This window comes from Labrus mixtus, chromosome 16 (assembly GCF_963584025.1).
Source record: "Labrus mixtus chromosome 16, fLabMix1.1, whole genome shotgun sequence".
Taxonomy (NCBI): Eukaryota; Metazoa; Chordata; class Actinopteri; order Labriformes; family Labridae; genus Labrus; species Labrus mixtus.
Genome location: NC_083627.1, coordinates 22,405,537 through 22,426,656, shown reverse-complemented (window position 1 = coordinate 22,426,656; position 21,120 = coordinate 22,405,537). Strand labels below are relative to the sequence as shown.

The following is a 21,120-nucleotide window of genomic DNA, read 5'->3' as shown; positions in this document are numbered from 1 at the left end:
TGTTGCCGGTTGGAAACATTAATCCCCTGCAAGGCCACAGCTGAGTGACTTTTCTTCCTCGTCCCCTTTTGTAGCCCTCGTGCTGTGCGTCAAATCAAACGTGACAGCAGGCAATCAGAACACACGCACCCAAACAACAGCGCGGCTACAAAGGTAACCATAGTAACCCCAACATGGAGCCCTTTGAAGTCCCTTGAAGGAGCTCAGAGGAGGCATGTATAGGGGGACGTTAACCCTTTATGTCCACATACTTCCTGAGAGGAAATAAAAAACTCACCTTCAGACGTCTCAGAACAATAAGACACACTACACAGTGACACAGTCTGTGGATCTCGTCTGGAGGGTTTAAGGAAACAGTGAATCTAGGTCAGGCCAGTTTTTCAGGACTCATCAGCAACTGGCAGGGTCCTTTAAAGATGAAAAAATGAGGAGAGATGGAGGGAACAAAAAAAGAAAAGACCGTCTGATGAGAGTCAGCTGAAAATAGGCGAGGTTGTCTTAGAAACTCACATGTCTCTGCCTGCGTACTCTGATTTAACTTGGTTACAAAGAAAAAAGAAACACAAGCAGATCCAAAGTTTATTCTGTCGTGTGATGTTGTACAGGATGCAGTTAAAACAAACACGCACTCAACGCCTTTTTTACTCAACATCCAACACGAGCTGCTTCTGTTCTTTCAGCCCCGCGTAAAAATAGACTTGAATGCTCTTGTAAATATTTGAAGGAGTGACTGATTTATCATTCAGGCAGGTAAAAAGCCTGAAAAGTCGAAGCGTAGCTAAAAAGTAAGTTAAATGTAGCACTCTGTGTGCTCTTTGCATCTAAAAATACCTCGTCTTTCTATTGGATGTCTAACTGTTTGCAGGTTATTGGCTCAACACTAAATGATTAAGTCAAATTTGAAGTCTTGATTTTGTTTCTTCCTGATATATCTGTTGAATTAAACCTCTATTCACAGGTTCTACATAAACATGTAGGACCTGCAGGTGCTGGCCTGGAATTTATGTTCTGGTTTCTGTTTGCAGTACGTTTGTAGTGTAAGTTGTATTGACCAATCATGTGACAGCAGGCTTTGGTGTATGCAGGAAAAACCGTCCCTATAGAGAGCACATCCTGACTCCCATCAGTGTTTCTCTGAATACATTTTATTTACCTCGATTAACACATATCTGCATGCAAGTCCAGCTATCAGTTTATTGTAGATCAAAATTTTGAACTTGAGCGACAAATCTGCTTGGCGCTGTTAAAAGCCAATCAGTGTTTACATTTCCTGACTCCCTTGAATGCATCAAAATGACCGATCCAACCGCCATGAAAAAAAGTTAGATGAAAGTTCTTGTCTTTAATGTCAACCTTATTTTTCCTTTTTGCAATAGTTTTAGGATTCATGTTTTGTTTAAAGTGTTAAAAATGTGTGTTACAGTCATTCAAAGATAAGGACTAATAGTTCATAAATAAAACTTTTGCCAGTGCCAAGTCAACTAGCAGCTCTTTGTGCCACCCACCCTGCCCCATAACAGCTATTAGCTTTACAGGCACACACACACACACACACACACACACACACACACACACACACACACACACACACAACAGACTCACACAAATGGGGCAGGTCCATCTTCCAAACCTCGGTATCAGCAGATAGCTGCTGAGTGAGATCAGCTGTTGAGCATCCAGCTAAGAGAATCAGCCAACCACAAAAGCCTCAAGGCCAGGACATTAAATCACACACACACACACACACACACACACACACACACACACACACACACACACAGAGCTGCCCCACCCTTGAATGAGAGATTGCCTCTATTGTGAACTGATGCTTTGAGCTCAGGTTGGTAATTAGCCTTTAACTCAAACACTAAAATCATGTGTTTGTGTTGGGATGTCAGTGGAGGCCATTTAAAAAGAGTGTCTCTGCTTGTCTTGCAACAATGAGTAGATTTATCAGCTTGGAAATGTCGTGTCCAGTATATATTGTGGTTATCGTTATGCAAGTTCAAGTTTAAAAAGAGCTCGCTTAAAGTTTGGTTAACACACATTAATATGAACTAGTTCATGTTCATAGTCCACAATTCAAATGAACCAAGTTCACAGTAAGGTAGGGTGAGTTCTTTTGGACTGCATTTCAGTGTGTGTGTGTCTTTTTGTGCAAGACAGCTGCCGTGAGGGATGACTTAACAATCATCAATCAGCAGCTTCTTAGTATGTGTGTGTGTTTCTCGTGTATGTGTTTTGTGTTGTGACTCACATCAGCCCTGTCTTTTGTTCGTGTTCGTGCTGCCGGCTGCCTGCAGATGTCCGAACAGTAATTGGCACACGTGGAGGGAGCAGGTGGCACAACACAACCCCTAACATGTCCTGTACGGGATGGGATCTGTGGTGTGTGTGTGTGTGTGTGTGTGTGTGTGTGTGTGTGTGTGTGTGTGTGTGTGTGTGTGTGTGTGTGTGTGTGTGTGTGTGTGTGTGTGTGTGTGTGTGTGTGTGTGTGTGTGTGTGTGTGTGTGTGTGTGTGTGTGTGTGTGTGTGTGTGTGTGTGTGTGTGTGTGTGTGTGTGTGTGTGTGTGTGTGTGTGTGTGTGTGTGTGTGTGTGTGTGTGTGTGTGTGTGTGTGTGTGTGTGTGTGTGTGTGTGTGTGTGTGTGTGTGTGTGTGTGTGTGTGTGTGTGTGTGTGTGTGTGTGTGTGTGTGTGTGTGTGTGTGTGTGTGTGTGTGTGTGTGTGTGTGTGTGTGTGTGTGTGTGAGCAGGGCATCATTACAGAGACGAGTGACAGAGATTGAAGGTGAGGTGAGCGGCTGCCAGGCCCCTCCCCTTCCTCCCCAGAGAGAGATAGTGTGTTAAATGTGTGCCAAAGTCAATCCAGAATGAGTATGACTACTTAGCATATGATTATTCCAATATAGGGCCTTTTTGCTTTCCCTTCTTCCCTTGAATGGTAGTGATGCCACCAACAGACACACACACACACAGAACGCCCACACACACACACACACACACACACAAACAGACACACTTCCCCAGAGAGGGTCTTGTGTGTTTGATGCTGTTTGATGTGGCCCGCCTGTTTTAATCTGCTTATAATCATTCAACCCCCTGGCAGAAAGTGTGTGTGTGTGTGTGTGTGTGTGTGTGTGTTTGTAAAGAAGCCAGTGTGTGTGTGTGTGTGTGTGTCATTATCCTACAATCCAGGATAATGGCCATATCTTAAGAGGATTCCTGCCATATCCTTAAGATTCTCCGCTCATATTTCAAATCCCAGAGTTTAAAGTCAGATATAAATCAGATACAGACACAATCCTTTAAAACTCTCAGTAATTCCTCATTTAAAAAAAAAAAAGCACAAATTGTACCTCTGACAGCACAAAACACAAAAACATGTGTTATTATTTCATATTTGTGGAGGATTAGTTTACAAAGGACTTAAAAAAAAAAAAAAAAACAGGCGCTGAAACAGATATTTTAGCCTTAATAGATGTAAACACAATGTTATCCCCACCCAGGGCATAATTGATTCTCCAATAAAGATTCTCCCTTAATCCCTCACTGGCTGTCTGAGCCGTGCAGGTTTTGTCATCCACTGAGCTGTAATTAATACTGAGACTGTCCATTAGAGGACTCAATTTGAAATATATTTAAATGTAATATCTCTTAACAGCTGCCTGCTCTTAATTACGAGGGTCCAGATGCTTTTTTTTTTTAACGGGATGAATATGAAATAAGGTATTTCGTTTTCTGTGATGAAATGGCTCGTTAAATGAGAACACTGGTGTCATTTTCTTATAATTGGTTTTAGGAAACTGATGCAATTGTTTGAGAAAGAAAGCCTAATTTAACTCAGGACAGTTGTGGAAATGTTATAAATAGACCCATGATTTGTCGTAGTGTTAACGTTTATTTTTATTTTTATTATTTTTTTTTTTTCACATTTTATCCATCTGCCAGTATTTGAAATTCTGCCATTTCTTTGTTTTGCCTTTTTTTCACATTCTTCTTTTTTTGGGGGGTTAAAAGTGCCCGAGGCAGAGCAATATGCTCGCGGCCGTCCTCTGGAGGGCGGCTTGGCTGACCTTCAAGAGGACATCTCCGAGAAGGCAGAAAGAGGCGATTGTAATTGGGGTTGAAATAATTAGCTGATAATGATATGATTACTGATTGCATATGAAGAATGACGGCTATTCATCAGCCCTGGTTAGTGACGGCCTGATTCTGTTACAGAGCCACATCATTTCTTCCAAATCACTTTGAACTTAATATTCTTGTATTTCTTGACCTGATCAGTGTAAAAGTTCATTTGGAAACATTTGTGTTTCTTTAGACTTTAGCTCAACTTCATCAACAGTCAAAAATGGAGTTCATCACTCATGTTTCTCCTTATTTGGCTGTAAACAAACGTGTTCTAAAGCTGTCAGTGTTTGGCTCTGAAACAGATCGGTACCAATCACAGAGCTGGGACTAATAGTTGTGGTTGGAGGGTATTTAATAGTTGGCTCTGCTCAGCTGCTGAGGCCCCGCCACATAAACCACATACCACAGACAGACAGACAGACGGGGCTGGGTCCCAGTCAGAGGGGGTGTGGGTGGTTAATTTTGAAGGGGGTTGGTGTTTTTGTGTGTATTTGTGCCAAGACAAGTCATGATAACATCTCCAGACTATATTACCCATCCTCTAAAACAAAAAACATCCCCACAACACACCACTTTAACTTTTTACTCTGAGTATGTTCCCCACCCACCAAATGGAAACCAGTCCACATACACAGTGTCTGAGACTCCTATCATGAACGTGTTATCAGGAGATGATGCAGACATAAAGATACACAAACAAACACCCCAGGAAAAGCTGTCAAGACGGCAGGAGCCAGAGTGGCCCATTTTCTCCCTCTTCTCCCTAATGAGAGCCATAAAGAGCGTGAGGCATCAATATTTCAGCGCTCGCGTCAGGCAGGCAGGCAGCAATACTTCCCTTTGATGAGGCTCACCAGAGGTGTTTTGTTTTTCGCCTGGCTGCCACTTAGGTAATACGTGATTTTCAAGAAGCCAAAGCTTTGGACTGCAAAATTTGTTGTAAGATTGTGGTTTCTTGGAGAAAATACTTTGAGTGACAGCTAGAGTTTTTTTTTCACTGTTTTAGAAGAATTGGTGGACTTTTCACTTCAGTTATAGGAGTTAGCTCTATTTTGATTACAACTTGGGCCTAATTTGCACTTATTTTTAGCCAAGCTTGCGGCATAACTTATGGGCTAGTGCTGTCTGTTGGTCCGGTTGGTAACCCTAACGCTACCACCAAACGTTATCACATCTCGCTCATCATTATTTAGTATTTAGTTACTGTAAGCATGCATGAGTGTTAGCATAACTAAATAGTGTACTGACAAACATCCTACCTCTTCCAGAATCTGTATGTCTGCTTTGAGATTGTTAGCAAGTTAGCGTGCTAACATTAGCACTAGTGCTTTCTAATTAAAACCTTAAAGAGCAGCTAGCAAGATGTGATTTTTCCCTGCAGCACAACAACAAAATATATTTAAGACTTTGCCTTACAAGCTCTTGAAACAGCACATTATATGTCACAGAGATGTAATGGTATAAATGGTACTCACACGGGCCTTACAAAACAATATTAGAGTGAAACAACGCGCTGTAAGGTTACTGGAAAGTGACTTTATTCACTACTTTACTCCCTCTATTCAAACACAACCTAATGTCATTTTATATTCTAATGAAATGTAACTTTGAGTCAAAAATGACACCGTTACATTAAAACTATTTAGTCATTACCTTCTATCTAAATTAAGGATGTCATGACATCTGTCAGGATCTTGGTGGTAGCTCTTAAACAGTGTTAGATGAAATCAGATAATGTGTAAAGTTAGAGATTAGAAGTCATTTAAAGATAAATATATAAGTAAAAAGCATCTTATTTCATCAGAATAGGTATTTGAAAACCCCTAAAGATTTCTGACCACACATACCAGCTAATCATCGCCGTGGTTACAACACTGTCTTGTCCTGATCATTTCATTTCCAGTTTGAAACTCGTACATTTCCAGCTCACAGTAAGGCAGCAGGATGTTGATGGAGTACTTCCCTCGTCTCCCTGTGGGGTTTTGGGTTAGATCAGTCTGCTGCTGCAAACCGAAGCTGGGCAGACGTCTCTAAATGAGCTCTAAACGCCGTCTGTTGTTACCCCGCTTTGGGAGTGTCCCACTGGGGTCGCTTACTGGAACAGCATGGGCGTCTGCTACTGGAGTCTACAGTTGCACTGATGCATACCGGCTGTATCTGCTCGTCATTTACACTGTTTTTGGTAGAAATCTTTCTTAAAACTGTGCATTATTGCTCTGGTTGAAGTTCTGGTGATGGAAGTGGTGGACTTCTTCAGGAAGCTTAAAGCTGTGTTGGGCATCCTCGGATGAATCCCGGTGAGATGTGAGCACATCCAGAATAATTTAGATGGCCGTTGGAAGTTTTTCAGGACTTTTCTTCCTGCCCAGGGATGTTTTGATGAAGGGCTTCAAACTTCAAAGACTCACTTCGTTTCATAAGTGCAAGACACAAGTGCGAGAGTGCTAATGACCGGGAAAGTTTGCCTGTGCACACTTGTCCTTGTGGAGCATTTATTAAAGATGTGTGTGTGTGTGTGTGTGTGTGTGTGTGTGTGCTTTCAGGTGGACGAGCTGTATGAGGCCTTTTGCATCCAGAGCCGTCTGAGGGAAGGTGCCAGTCGGATGAAGCAGGCTTTTTCATCCTCTCCTTCCACTAAAGGCACAAAGGAGAGCATTGCAGAGGTCAACCGCCGCTACAAGGAATACACTGAGGTACAAGCATAGTGGTAATCCATAGTTTTTACAGAATATAAAGAACAAAGTCAGACAGAAAAACAAACAAAAAAACAAAACAGGGCTTACATTGCAGGACATTATGCTACATTGCATCACTAGCACAATATTTCTGAAGACAAACGTTTAAAGAGAGGTAAGCTGTGAGCAGTAAAATCAGTTATTGTCCGGGAACTCTGTCCAGTCGGGGAAAGATAATCAAAAAAAGGCTGCCAGGTGCTGAAACATTTGGTAATATTGCCCATCATGCCATACCGGATTTTCTCCATGTGCAGTACACAGGTGAGGTCAGTTAGCCACGTCTTGAACTGGGGCACAGTGTAGGCATAGATTTTATAGATATTTATGAAATAGTAGAGAGAATTTGTTTTGGTTTTTCAGGGAAGATATTCAGGATCATACGTGTTCACATTGTCATACAAAGTGAACCTCTTTACACAGTTTTTCTGCATTATGCAAGATTATACATTAAACAATGGACACAGGTTTAGATCAGTGCTAATGATGTCATTCATAAACACTGACATGTGTTGTCACATCTCAGGGAGAAAAAAAAGCCCTATAATCCCAACAACACAAACAAACTGTCATCACCTTTCTTAAGCGCTTATACCAACCATCACGCCTCTTTTCGAGTGCAGTGTTGACATACTTTGTCAGAGTCCCTCATGATAAACTCGATCACTGATGTTTTTCCTGTCTTGTGCAACAAAGAGCTGCTCATGCAATCAGTCTGATCTCTTGTTTGTCTCCAGAACATGGGCACGTTCGAGAGCGAGCTGGAGAACTTGCTCGGGGAATTTCACATCAAAATGAAAGGTGAGATAAGAGTGAATCCATTCAGAAAGATAATCCTGGACCGAGTGGGAAACGCTGTACCATGTTACAGAGTTTCCCTACATTTGATCCAGACAAGGGAAATATATTTATTAAAAGTCATTAAATTAATGATCCTGTGGGGTTTTCAGTAACACAATATATACTTATTATTTATCAGTGTCCTGTCCAATCAATGTCCTCTCTCTGACAGGTTTGGCAGGCTTTGCTAGGCTCTGTCCTGGAGACCAATATGAGGTAAGTTTATTTCTTATAAAACAGGGCTGCTAGAATCTTAACTTTCAAATTTGAATTTCATATCATGCAGTTTTGCATAATGAAATATTTAATGTGAATATTTGTGACAGGATATTTTTATATGTTATTCTACAAATAAGTGTCATTATATTTACATTTTCATCATTTTTACACTTGCTTCCTTCCTTCAGATCTTCATCGGTGGAAGCTGAAGGGAAGGATTGAAGTGAACTCCAGGCAGAGTTGGGATGGAGAGGAGATGGTCTTCATGCCTCTCATCACAGACCTTATTAACATCAAGGTGATGGAAAAACTCCAGATAAAACTATCTTTAATGCCTATAATGTTATACTTAAGTCGATGAATGCAGCGCAGGGTGAAGAAAGGAACGATATAAGCAATAAGCAATCTTTTGTCCACACTCAGGTGACTGAGCTGAAGGGTCTGGCCACTCACATGCTGGTAGGCAGTGTGATCTGTGAGACCAAGGAGCTGTTCACCGCCATGCCTCAGGTGGTGGCGGTGGACGTCAACGACCTTGGGACCATCAAACTCAATCTGGAGGTCACCTGGTAGTAAGTAGACATTTATACATACATGGAGCGCTCACTTTTTTTTATTATCATGCTTCTGTGAAACTTTAGACCGTCTCATTATTTATTTTGTACTCAAGTCTTAGTCACATTATCGGTTGTGTTCTGCCCTCTGGTGGTGAAACATGGTCATTACAAGTTCTAAAAGTTAACTTCATCGTATTTATTTATTATGTTAAACCGTGTGAGTGATGTCCCCTGTGGAGGACAAGGAGGTCGACAGACAGCGGTCACAAATGTGCCTTTTTAAAAAAAATTCTCCCCTCTCCAGTCCTTTTGATGTCGAGGACCTGACTCTTTCATCTGGGAACGTGAGCAAAGCTACTGCGCTCCAGAGACGAGTGTCTGTCTACAGCCAGGGCACACCGGAGACCCCCACCTTCCAGGACACCTCCTTCTTTGTGAGTCCAACACACTGAACACCTTGAGCTTAAACTAGTTTTTGTTCATCTCAACCTCGGCTACACAGATACCCACATTTATGTTTTTTTTTTATGTTTATAAAAGGGTTAAATAGAGGTGAAAGACATTTTGCACACATCTTAAGTCCATGCACACTAACCTGAATATGCTCCCTGCTACATGATTTTACCTACATTTTTTTTTGTTGCTGATACACCATGCTTATATGAGCAACGCTAGTGCTGCCCCTAAACTAACCCCCACCCATTTCCCCTGCTATCCTCACTCTCCTTTTGCATCTCCACTTCAACTCCCCCGTACCCACACTCTGTCCCACTTTGCTTGTTTATCCATCCCCTCCTGTCTCTCACTCACTTTGCCCTCACTCACTCAAATACCCCAACACCTCGTCCCCACTTGCCTGCGTGCATTGTGTAAAGAAGTGGCGGCCATATCCCGTGGAGCACCAGCGCCCCTCCTTCCTGCACATGCTCCGCGACACCCTGCTTGAGAAGCTGAGGCGCAGTCGCTCGTTTGGTGACCTGGCCTCTCTGCGGCCAAGGCCCAAATCCAGTCTGGAGGTCTATGTGAGTCTGGAGGTCTATGTGAGTGTGTTGTGGCCCCCCCCCCCCCCCCCCCGACTCCTCCTTACCTGACTTTTGTGTGCCCCCCGGATGGACTCTCCTGTGGGTGCTGACACGTTTGTCCCATTGAGTGGGCTGCAGAAACACTTTTGTGGCTCTTTGCATGTTTTATTTGCATGACAGGCTTCAAGCTGTTGGTGTTCCTTTTTTTAAATCTTATTTTCAGTTTTATCTTGTGGTGATTTATATCTCAGCTGAACAGATCCAGTCACAAGAATTAAGAGAGAAACGTGGAGTTAGATTGTTTTTTTGTGAGGCATGTCTGTCTTCTCTTGTTCCAATTTTTTTCTCTTTTTAACTTTCCATGCACTGATTTCAAACTATCCAGTGCCTCGCATAAGCATTCACCCCTCCTTGGACTTTTTCACATTTGCAGAAAAAAAAGGAAATTTGTTTTAATTGTTGTGCTGTTTGATTAAAGACAAGTGCAGTCCAAAAAGAAAAAAATCAGTCAGATGTGCACATTAACATAAGGCAGTTGGTTTCAGGGGCTTGTCTACACATTTTTGAACGGGGGCCCCAACTGGGGTTCTTGAATTATGCGGTGGTGGCATAAAGGGCACACACACATGTCCTAAAAGCATTCTGTCCCCACAAATTATGTAATCTTTAACTGCTAACATTAAGGTAAAATGCATTTTTATTAATTGCTCTTTTTTTTTTTAATTCTACAAAAAAAAGTGGCAACAAATATCCCTTTAATGCTTCATTTCTAAGACCTCAAAAGAAGATGCATTTCCAAATCTGGTAAAGTCAAAACCACCAAAAAGAGGAAATGGCTAAATTTGCAATGTCCCAAAAGCTACATCCTGTTACAACACAGCCTGGTGAGTTTGTATTAACTTCTGGCCTGCCTCTGATCAGGAAGCTTGTAATCATAGTTTAAATTTAGTTAGCACTTGGAGGGCTGATCATATTTCAGTGGTCCCATAAACCTCAAGCCAACCCCCGGATATGCCCCTTAAGTTTTTTAAGGAGTCCACATTGTAGCACAAATAGCCTTACATATTCTATATATTTTTTATTGAATACTCCTTATACTAACTCCCCCTCCCAATGAAAGACTATTTTGTGTTAGTCCAGCACATGCAACCCTGTTCTTTGTGCCGATGTAACATGACAACTTTTAGGAAGATGAGTCGGGTGAATACTTTTGCCATGCACTTTCTCTTCGTTTTCATTTTCCAACTCTTTAGTCACACATATTCATCCTCCTGTCTCTCCTTTAAGGCCACTTTACCAGACGACGTCTTTGAGAACGGTGGCTGCGGGGTGGCCGAGTGCAAGCGTCTCTCCTTCACCTTCTCCGACACCTCTGGTTCCACGCCCAGCCCGAGCCCCGCCCCCAGTTCCCACTCCCAAAGCCAGTCCAACCCCGAGATCACGGTCACTCCTCCAGAAACAGAGGCACTTTCTTCACATATTCTCCCAACGAGGGAAGACTCTATCGCAGAGGAGCATTTAGAGGAGGAAGATGAGGAGGAGGAGGAGGAGGAGGAGGGGGGGTATGAGGAGGAGGATGGGGAGACAGGGAGTAGAGGAAGTAGGGGCACAAGCGGCAGCCTTGCCAGCAATGAAGCCGAGGCGGCGGAGGACTCGGAGTGGGAGAGAACAGAGTCACAGAGAAACTCTGGGTCTAACTGTGGATCGGCTGCTCCGTCGTCGCTCTGCTCCGACAGTCACCTCTCCACCGTGGCTCCCGAGGACGTTTTCTTTGACCACGTCGATGAACTCAAACCCGTGGAGTTGGACACAGAGGAGGCAGGGAGTCTGACCCGGCAGCTCGTGAAGAGGCTGACCTCTTCAGAGATCGTGTCGTCGAGCGGGAGCTCTACGGAGGGAGGAGGAGGAGGGAGTCTGAGCTGGGCCGGAGAGGGGAGCAGGGCCTTCCTGGAGAGCAGCTTGGAGGAGGCCATCCACAGCCTGTTAATGAGACTCGAGTCACTGACCCACCGCTGCAGCGAGCTGCAGGACCTGGAGCAGGAAGTGATGCGTCTGGAGGACCTGCTCAAGGTGACTGACCCCCCCTCTGTCCTTTTTTTTCTAATGACTTTGAGTAAAAAAAATGCTTAAATAGGACAGGTAAACAAAACTTTTAAAGTTGTTTTAGAAACTACACATACGAGCATGTATTGTGTACTACTTAGTTATTTTATGACTACTTTCAAGTTAAAGGCTTTTTATGTGATTTTTCACACTTAAATATAATAGAAATCAAGTATATCCTCTGAAAATAACTCTGTGAGTCATGACTGTCTACAATGGGTGTAACACCCGAGTCCCACTGTCTGTGATGTTTTCAGAGTTTTCAGAGTCCTATCTTCAGTTTGTTTACATCGCCGGGACGGCCGGCTGACTCCTCCCCTCGTGTATAAAAGTTGTTTAATTGAGGGACTAGAGAAAAGAAGAATAACATACTGTACTCACTGCTTAACTGTGTTTCTAGATCACGCTCATTTCAGGTAAATTTACATGCAGTGTGAAGATACGAGCATAATAAAGATCACTAGCATTAGCATGCTAACACAACAATGCAGCGCGAGTTGTTTTGGTTTCATGCTGGTGCTCAAGGGCGACATCTGCTGGATCAAAAAATCACATATAAAGCCTTTAATCAACAGAACTACAACTATAAAGGGTGAGGGCTAAACATAAGGTTGTTTTTTCTGTCAACAAATGTTTGTTTTTGTCTCTTTTTATTTGATAAAATATGCTATTTAAAATCATTGTACATTTTTATTTGTTATTGGAAGGCATCTCCCCGACCCCCACTTTGGGGAACCACTGTTGTAGACAGAGTTAGTTTAATTTCCTCCTGGATTTCCAAAATGAGTCGTTTTTTAATCCATCGTCTCTTCTTCCCACCGCCCTTTCCTCCTCAAAGTGCCGTCTCCCGGGTCACAGGAGCCGCTCCTCCAGCCTCAGTCTGACGGTGGAGAGCGCCCTGGAGAGCTTTGACTTCCTCAACACGTCCGACTTCGATGACGAGGACACTGGAGACGACAACGCCATCCTCTGCCTCCCACAGAGGTCGCCACTTTTTGATACAGACGGGGAAAGAATCGGGTGAGTGGACGACAGAAAACCATGCCGTGTGTCGGCAGACATTGGCACCAAGTAAACTTTGTTAATGTGCTATTGAGGTTGCTGCTATTTAGAAGCCTCTAAACTGACAATGGAAATAAAATAGTGTTAAGTGTTGGTAGGGAAATGTGTGCTTTGTTTTAAAGTCAATAAATGTTCAGATCTTCATTCATGAAAGCACTGGTTTTCAAGTACTGTATGTGCTATTAAAACACTAGACAGACAGAGAGAGAGAGCGATGTGTTATTCTGCCCCCCTGTGGTGAATCTGGGTATTTCTCTCTCTCTCAGTGGGCAGCATCCAGAAGCCAGAGGACACCTGAGTGAAGCCTTGACAGAGGACACAGGAGTGGGAAACAGCGTGGCAGGAAGTCCCCTGCCGCTTACCACGGGGAACGAGAACCTGGATGTAGCTATTGTCATCCACCTCCAGTACTGCAATCACATCATACAGGTGAAGCTCACATCTTACATCATGCTTTTTAGTTAGTAAGTTATATACTGTGTTAATGGTTATAAATGACATGTATTCATGTTTTTATAACAAGTGAGAAGCCTACAGAAGAATAAAACATTTCTTTTGTTTCTCTTGTGATTGCAGTTGTTGAGCGGTGGGGTGAGTGTGTGGCAGCGTCGCAGTCTCCTCCTCAAACTCTCTGCACAGACTCAGCTGTTAGAGGAGCTGGCAGAGATCAGTGTGGACAGACTGGGAGCGATCACATCTGCTGCTGACGGTAGGTGGAAACCAGGAAGCTGTATGGCTGTTTTTCTACAAGTTGTGGCTCTAAAGCAGTCTGTGTTTCATATAGCTGTGTATTTAGATTAATAACATGCAATAAAAAAACAACTTTCTGCTCTGAGGGTTTTGTAGCGTCTGACCTTGTCTTCTGTCCTCGTCCTTCCCCAGTCCTCCCGGGCCTGGCTGAGCGCCCGCAGCTGATGACTCTGTGGTCAGAGTGCAGCGGGTCTGCAGGACTTTTCCACACCACGCTGGACCGAGTGTTCAAACATATGAACCAGCACTACACAGCACTGCTGCAGGACAGACACCCACACAGTGCTCACACAGGTTGGATCATGTTTTCTTTCTACAAACAAGCCAGAGGGTTCACTTAAAATAACAGCTTTTTTTTTTATTGCCAACATAGTCTTGTCTGTGTGTTTGAATAACTGTTAGATTCAGAGAAACTGATTTGGTTTGTAAATCATTTTTAAAAAACTGTGCCTGAGGGGAAATGAGATCATTGTAGTTACTAAGAATAGAATGTGGTTACAAGGAATAAACACTCGACTGGTTAAGTGAAAGGGACTGTGTAGCCAAAGCTATTTTAAGTCTTGTCAGTGGGAGTACATTTTACAGTAGAGCTGGACTTTTATAAAAACGACTGAAATGAGGAAAGAAAACCCTTCAGATGGAAACGTTGCCCTGTTTAAAATAAAGTTGCTCATCAGGAGCTGAACGATGTGAGGACCTTCTCCATCTGCAGACGTTTTGTCCCTCTGAATGCTGGTCCATAAAAGTATCATCTAGTATCCACATTAAATGGCATGTCACAATCGCTGTTAACAATTGCTCATCTTTTTAGTTTTAGTTGTATTTGTTGTCTCTTTTAAAGCCTGCAGACTCAAACCGCTGATCAGTGCAATGCAGGCTGAAGAACATGTATGTGCTGGGTTGAAGTAGTGCAGAGTAGTACCAAGTGGCTTGCTGAAACTAAAATATAGTGCAAAAAGATTTCTTGATTTAGTGTACACTTACATGGTTATTGATATTAAGGTCGGTTATTCCTCAAATTTCCTTAGTACGTGGTACAAAATGTCCCTGTATCTATTTGTGTACAGCCTGGCCTCCATGCTGACACTATGAGCAACTTTATTTTAAAACAGGGCAACGTTTTCATCTGAAGGATTTTCTTTCCTCAATTCAGTTGTTTTTATAAAAATTAAGCTCTGTAGTAAATGTACTTGGATATTTTCCACCACTGACAGTAAGGCTATTATGCAAGACTGAAGCTTGTATTCATTCTTGTTAAAGTAAATGAATGCAGTTTGTACCTGAGTCTCTAAAATGTATTATATTAAAGAATAGTTACAGACTACATACACTACTTACACACTACTACATACACTACTGAACAAAATTACACAAATAGAAGGTTTGTGAAATCAGAAGCTGGATGTCATCTGTCTTACTTTGGACAAATTAAAACATGTATTAAATTTCTCTTTTTATGTAAGTTGTCCAGATATTTATAAAACATATAAAAACTGATTTCTTTTTGTGTTCCCCAGTGATTGGTATCGTGGTGGGCGAGATGGTGGACAGGAGCGACCTGGTGTCGGCACAAAGTCCTCCAGCCGCCGCTCTCTCTCAGGACGTCCTGACCGTGTTTCAGTTCCACAGCTACATCCTCCAGCATGAAGTTCAGGACATGGAGACACACCTGCTGCACCTGGCCAGAGAGGGTAAGCTGCATAAGAATCTTTTCTGCTCAGATCTTTTTTTTATTCTGCTTTATGTGCCGATCTACACCTCTTTGCCACAGAGTTGTTTAAATCCAGCAGAAGGATCAAATCAGATTTCACTTTTATAATTAAGACCAATTGACATTAAATAGTTTTTTTTTTGCATCATAAATAACTCAAAAAATGCCACGTGCAGCTGAAATCTGTATTTGACTGTAACACAGGTGGTGGGATACAGGCAGAGTTTGAACTAGAAATAGCTGAACAATGGAGAACTTTACATACTGTATTTCCCTCACTGAGCAATTCCATTTTTCTCTTTTAAAAACAAACAAACTCAAAAGATATCAATTTGGGATAAAGTAGGTTAAGTTATGCAAAAAAGCTCCTGCATTAGATTCTCTGCACATCAGTTTCAAATGTTTCTGTGTTTGTGTCGCGTTCAGAGCTGTTTGCGGAGGCTCTACACAGTGGAGACTCTTCCTGCTGTCTAGCAGAGATGGAGGAGGTGCCCGTGTCCTCTCTGTGGCCGATCAGCAGCACCCTGAGGGCCCTGGCCTCCCTGCTCACAGCGGAGGACCCTCAGGTCAACACGGCAGCAGCCGACTACCTCTCTGCAGGAGCATCACGCAGCCACTTCAGGAACAGGGTGAGTGGTACTAAAGAGGGGGGAGGGGTGTTTGACAGATATGTGTGTGTTTGTTTGTTGAGGGGTAAAACATTTTAAATAGTTTTGACAGATGCCCATAGCCATGTCTGAATGTTTGTGTGTGTGTGTTTGCAGGCGGTGGAGTGCTACACTCAGGCGCTGTCGGAGGCTGGAGGTCAGAGCCAGAGGGCGGCCTGTTCAGCACTGAGCTGCTTGCAGGTCAGTGACCTCTAAAAGCAGCTATACTGTCTGAAACTGTGAAACTCGGAGCCGGTTTGAGGCTCAGTAAAGCCTCTTTTTTTTTTACATTGGGCATAACATGTCATGTCCATTTAAGGAGTTTACGCTTTTGTTATTCTCATGTTTTAGCGGCCATGAGACGTGTGACTCCAGTATAAATCTGTAGACTGTATAGAGAGTAGGGTGTAAACTATTATCCTTTCACTTTACATGTGGCATGAAGTGTGCATGTTCTATGAAGGTGGACCTGGAGTAGATTTCTGCTTTAAATTGATTAAAAAAACATGTCTAGCCGTTCAACACTGTGAAGTAATGTGAACTAGCAGCTAATGCCTAAATAATGTCATCATTCTAATTAAAATGTATTACACACGTTACTGTATTTTATGATTGTTCTATGATGATTTTAAAAATGAGACCCAAGAGTACAAATGACAAGGTCAAGGTATTTGTCAGGGCAGAGGACAAACTAATGTTTCCACTTTATCTGAATTGCTATCCTGCCAAACATGTTATATTATGTATGCCTAAAGAGCTATGTAATAGTTATAAAAATGATTTTCTGTATAAAAAAAGACACAATTACTTTAAATTAGCCAATGTGTGTCTTCTATCTACTTTGACAAGTAGCCTAGCCTTCTCACAGAGCTTTCTGTGTCTGTCTGTAGGCAGTAGAAAGCATCAGGGCGGTTGTAGCACTCTGTGACTCAGCTGATGAAGAGCTTCGCCATGTCGCCATAGAAACCCTGCTCACATTTGGTGAGTTACAAATGCATGAAAATCAAATCATCTTTTTTTTGTACCCCTTGAAAACCTGTACTTCTTTTGTTTATTCCTGAACTGTATTAATTATATAACTGCCATAAAGTTTACAAATACTGATATGATGTATTTAAATGTGATGTGTACAGCATCCCCAGACAAATTTGCTTTAGAATAGAATAATAGAATAGAATTACTTTATTGATCCCAAACTGGGAAATTGTGGTGTTACAGCAGCAGGTTGTCTAAACACACAATATTAGTAAATAAACATAATATAATATTAAATACAGAGTAAATAAGTACTAAAAATATAAAAACTAAGAATGTGAATATATACAACCAGGATTTAACTTAGCATTACTAGTCTTAAATAGGAAATTTAAATGTAAATGTGCAAGAACAGAGTCATAAATAGTTGTAAATGAAATATGGAAGATTAAATGTAAATGTACAAAAACAGAGTTATAAATGGACAGTATTGACATAAGTTAAAGTGCATGAGTGTAGACATATTATAAGCAGAAACTATAAATGTAACGGCGAGTAGACAGCCAAATAAAGTGAACATGAGTTAGTTTGTTTATTTTTAGTGTTGGTTATTCAAACCATATAACCCTCTATTGACAAAGTAAAAGTACAAAGGGGGGGGGCTAACATTTACAAAGCCCTGCACAGCTCAGGTAAGAAAAAAATCTGAAGCCATTTGTAAATCCATTCCTGCAGTTTACAAATCTGTGCGCACGGTTTATAATCTGTGCCCTCAGATTTGTAATCTGTGCCTAAAGATTTATAATCTATGACCACTTTTTTGCAATGCAAATATATGCTCACAGTCCATGAAAACCTGCCGACAATTTGCAAAACTGTCCACACACTTTAGAAAACTGTGCCCACAGATTGCAAATTTGTACGCATGGATTTGTAAACTGTGGTATTAAAAACAGCTTTTTAGTTTTACCTTACCAGAGCTTTCATTGGCTCATAAACATAAACTGATGAAGTTTTTAATGCTGTTAATTAATACAATGATGTGTTCCCATACCTAATCCACTTTTGTTCTGAAGCTGGACTATTTTTCAAGTGCATTTTGGCATATTGCTTTATGGCTAACAATTGTGTTGGTTGCAGGTGAGGAGGGGCGTCTGGCGTACGAGCAGCTGGACACAGTGCCGAGGGAGATTATCCGTCTGGGCATGCGGCGAGGAAACGCCGTCACCACTGCCTTCTGAGCCACTGTGCCACCAAAACACACAACAGATCTCATCTCAGCCCAGCCTCTGAGGACATCACTGCCCCTCGGCTTCACCTCCACACCGCACCGCACACCTCACAGGGCTGTTAACGACTGATCACTTTTTTTTCTTAATCTGTTGATTTTGGCACAGACTAAACAATCTCCACTATAAGATCACTGTTCTTACTTATACTGCTTCCTGATAGGAAATAACACCAAATAAACGATCTTAACCACAAAGACACACACAACCTATAACCCTCCTGCACACAAACACACACCCCTCATTCCCCATCTTCTCCATCCCCCTCCTCAACCTCTCCCTGCCTCCTGAGCCAGGCAGACCGCTCATGTTGAGTTTAACTGGATTACACGAGTTTGACTGGATGACAAAGCCGATGAAAGTCACTTCAAAGACTCTGGACACCAGAACTTGAGAAATGCATCTTCACATTACCTTTTCCAACGAGCTATCAACCACTGCACACAACACTTGTATCACTTACTCAGATTAATTATCATCTTGATTGTTACACAGTTGGTTGTGTCAGGCAGTATTCTAACTTTGATCTTTGTATAATCACTGTTTATCAAGTTTTAGTTTGTTGTTTTTTCGGCGCTTTCGAAAGATTTGCACTGTTGTAAAGCATGTAAATATGGCATATTTTACACCGCTGGTGTAATATATGTGCTTGTATTTAAAATACTTTTTTTAAGTTCTGTTTTCTAGTACGTTCCATTTTTGAGTTTCAGGGATTCTTGTATGGCTGAAGGATGTGTGTTTTGTGGCAAGGAGGACCATAAATATGTTGAGAATGGCTTTTTTAGGGGAAGTGGTGCAGTTTAAAAAATCCCCAGTTTACGCTTGGCTATGCTAAGCTAAGCTAGTTGAGGAAAAGATTAAAAACACTGGTGAAAGAGGTCAGCACAGTACCCTCAAAACTCAGCAGTTTATATCAGATTTTTCTCATACTTGCAGTTGAACAAGTGCAATTTTTTTGTACATACGTGACTCTTTTGCACCGAGTATTTGATAAAGTTAGCTTCGACCATCTGAGCCTTGATGTGGTTGAGCTGGCGGGCTCCACAAGTTCACCCTTTTTGTAAATGTGTTTTTTCCTAGCAGGTACAGAGCCAGTCGAGGGCAATAAATTCTGGTTGAGGATGATGAACTTTCTCACAGCTGTACAGAGAGTTTCAGAGTTGGTTGTGTTAGCCTAATTGCACATTCATTGAGTTTGTGAGCTAGTAGCAGGACAAGGTATTTTCTTTGAGAAGCAGCAGAATGAAGTTTTTTTGTTTGGTATGTCTTTGGTCTGTTTTAAATCCTCATATTCTAACTGTGATGTGGGAAAAACTGACCCGAGGTAAACGCCTAGTCCCAACTACTGAGTCTTGTGCTAGTGCACAGCGACAAAACTCACTTTTTGTTCACACGTTGTATTTATTATTCACTCCTTCTTAAAGCTAATATTTTTTTGGAGCTATACTGTAATAGTGCAGAAGGCATTGTTATGTAAATGAGTTGTGTATTTATGTTCATTTTGGAGCAGGTCTAGTATTTGAAATATTGTTTATTGTTGAGAAAAAAAAGGACTCCATGTTATTTCCTTGCAAATTATTTAATGCGTGACTTAAATCGGAGTTTATTTTGAATGGATTATAATAGATAAATTATTTTGGAGAATAGTCTGATGGTATGGTAGGTTTCTTATCCCATTAAAGGTCCCAAATTAATGAGACATTATATATTAGAAATGTTACTTTATTACTTAGAGGATTTACTATAACCAAAGGAAGATTTAATTTTTAAACTGGTCTTTTAAAAAAACGCTCATAATTCATTAAGGAGAATGTATTTTCAACACACTATTTGCATTTTTGGCCAGGATACTCAGACTTATCTTTAGAAGCACAACTTAATAAGACAAACCCATAACATAAGAACGTGTTACATTTGGTTCTAACTGCACAGTCCGAAAGCCATACTGATTAAAAACAAGTGGTAATATTTTTATGAAATGTATTTTTCTTTTGTATTATAACCTGTAAATGTGTGAAGTTGTTACTAAAAGCTGCAAATGTTTTGTTTTTTTTCCCTTACAGCCTTTTGAAAAACATGGTCCATATTTTAAATAATGAATTTTATTTCTTCCATAACGTGAATAGCATTAGAGTATTTTGGTTCAGTATCTATTTCATCCACTCATTCAGTGTTTCTTTCTTGAGTGAGCTACTTTCTTTTACAAACTTGCAGCAGATCAGTGTTAAGATAAGTTGACTTGTTGGCTGTTCAACACTGTTAACTAAGTTGTCAGAATGTGCACACAAACACATCTAGAGACTTAATTACTCTTTATACATTTGCAGAAATTGATCCTGTTCAATCTCAGGATCAATATATCAATAGCTTCTGTTTAGGTCTATTTAGTTGCATACTATTCTTATCTGCTGTCAGTATTTCCTCTGTTCATTAACAGCAGTTGCAATAAAGTTTATTTTTGCATAATTTAACCAGAAAGTGTCAAATGTCTTTCAACACCAAAGATTCTTTGGACTGTTTTTACTCTACATTTGGGGGACAAAGATCTTCACATAAGTGGTATACATTTCACTTTGAGGGAAGGCTTAAAGGTCCAATATGTATATTTACTAGTGATGTGTAGTTCGTGAAGGATTCGTTCAAAACGAACGAATCATCTGGGTGAACGAACTGAACTGAATCACTTACTGAAAAGAGTCGTTCATTTCTCAACTTCAGTTGCGCTCTCCTCTCTCCCGTCTCGTGTCTCTCTCTCTAGACCGTAAGAGTCACTCAAAGCCCGCCCTCCTCTCCTCAGTCAGTACAGTCAGTGTGTGTGTGTGTGTGTGTGTGTGTGTGTGTGTGCTCTCGTTCTCGTGTGTGAGCTCTCGTTCAGTTCCGCTCTTCCTCTTCCTTCACTGAACGAGAGCTCCGACATGAATCACGTTCACTGAACGAACTGAGAGGAAGGGCGGATCTCTCGTTCAGTGAACGTACTGAACGGAACGGTCGGGGAAAATTAATGTGATTGTTTTAGCAGCTTTCAGTTTGCAAACTGTAGCTTTATCCAACTAAATTCTCAGCTCATTGGTTTATTATTCACC

The 21,120-nt window shown here is 41.5% G+C and overlaps 1 protein-coding gene across 1 annotated transcript in view; it reads left to right on the top strand.

Annotated features, from left to right (window-relative positions):
* ripor2 (RHO family interacting cell polarization regulator 2) overlaps window positions 1-20,508 on the top strand; it is a 64,861-nt gene extending 44,353 nt beyond the window's left edge. The window contains exons 7-23 of the mRNA XM_061060142.1: window positions 6,674-6,823; window positions 7,600-7,663; window positions 7,875-7,922; window positions 8,110-8,219; window positions 8,345-8,493; window positions 8,783-8,912; window positions 9,357-9,500; window positions 10,788-11,570; window positions 12,442-12,623; window positions 12,932-13,094; window positions 13,242-13,374; window positions 13,548-13,709; window positions 14,933-15,106; window positions 15,553-15,755; window positions 15,891-15,974; window positions 16,664-16,754; window positions 17,889-20,508. Coding sequence (XP_060916125.1) covers window positions 6,674-6,823; window positions 7,600-7,663; window positions 7,875-7,922; window positions 8,110-8,219; window positions 8,345-8,493; window positions 8,783-8,912; window positions 9,357-9,500; window positions 10,788-11,570; window positions 12,442-12,623; window positions 12,932-13,094; window positions 13,242-13,374; window positions 13,548-13,709; window positions 14,933-15,106; window positions 15,553-15,755; window positions 15,891-15,974; window positions 16,664-16,754; window positions 17,889-17,989 — 2,871 coding nt within the window. The 3' untranslated portion in view covers window positions 17,990-20,508. The remainder of the gene's footprint in view (window positions 1-6,673; window positions 6,824-7,599; window positions 7,664-7,874; window positions 7,923-8,109; window positions 8,220-8,344; window positions 8,494-8,782; window positions 8,913-9,356; window positions 9,501-10,787; window positions 11,571-12,441; window positions 12,624-12,931; window positions 13,095-13,241; window positions 13,375-13,547; window positions 13,710-14,932; window positions 15,107-15,552; window positions 15,756-15,890; window positions 15,975-16,663; window positions 16,755-17,888) is intronic.
* The last annotated feature ends 612 nt before the right edge of the window (window positions 20,509-21,120 follow it).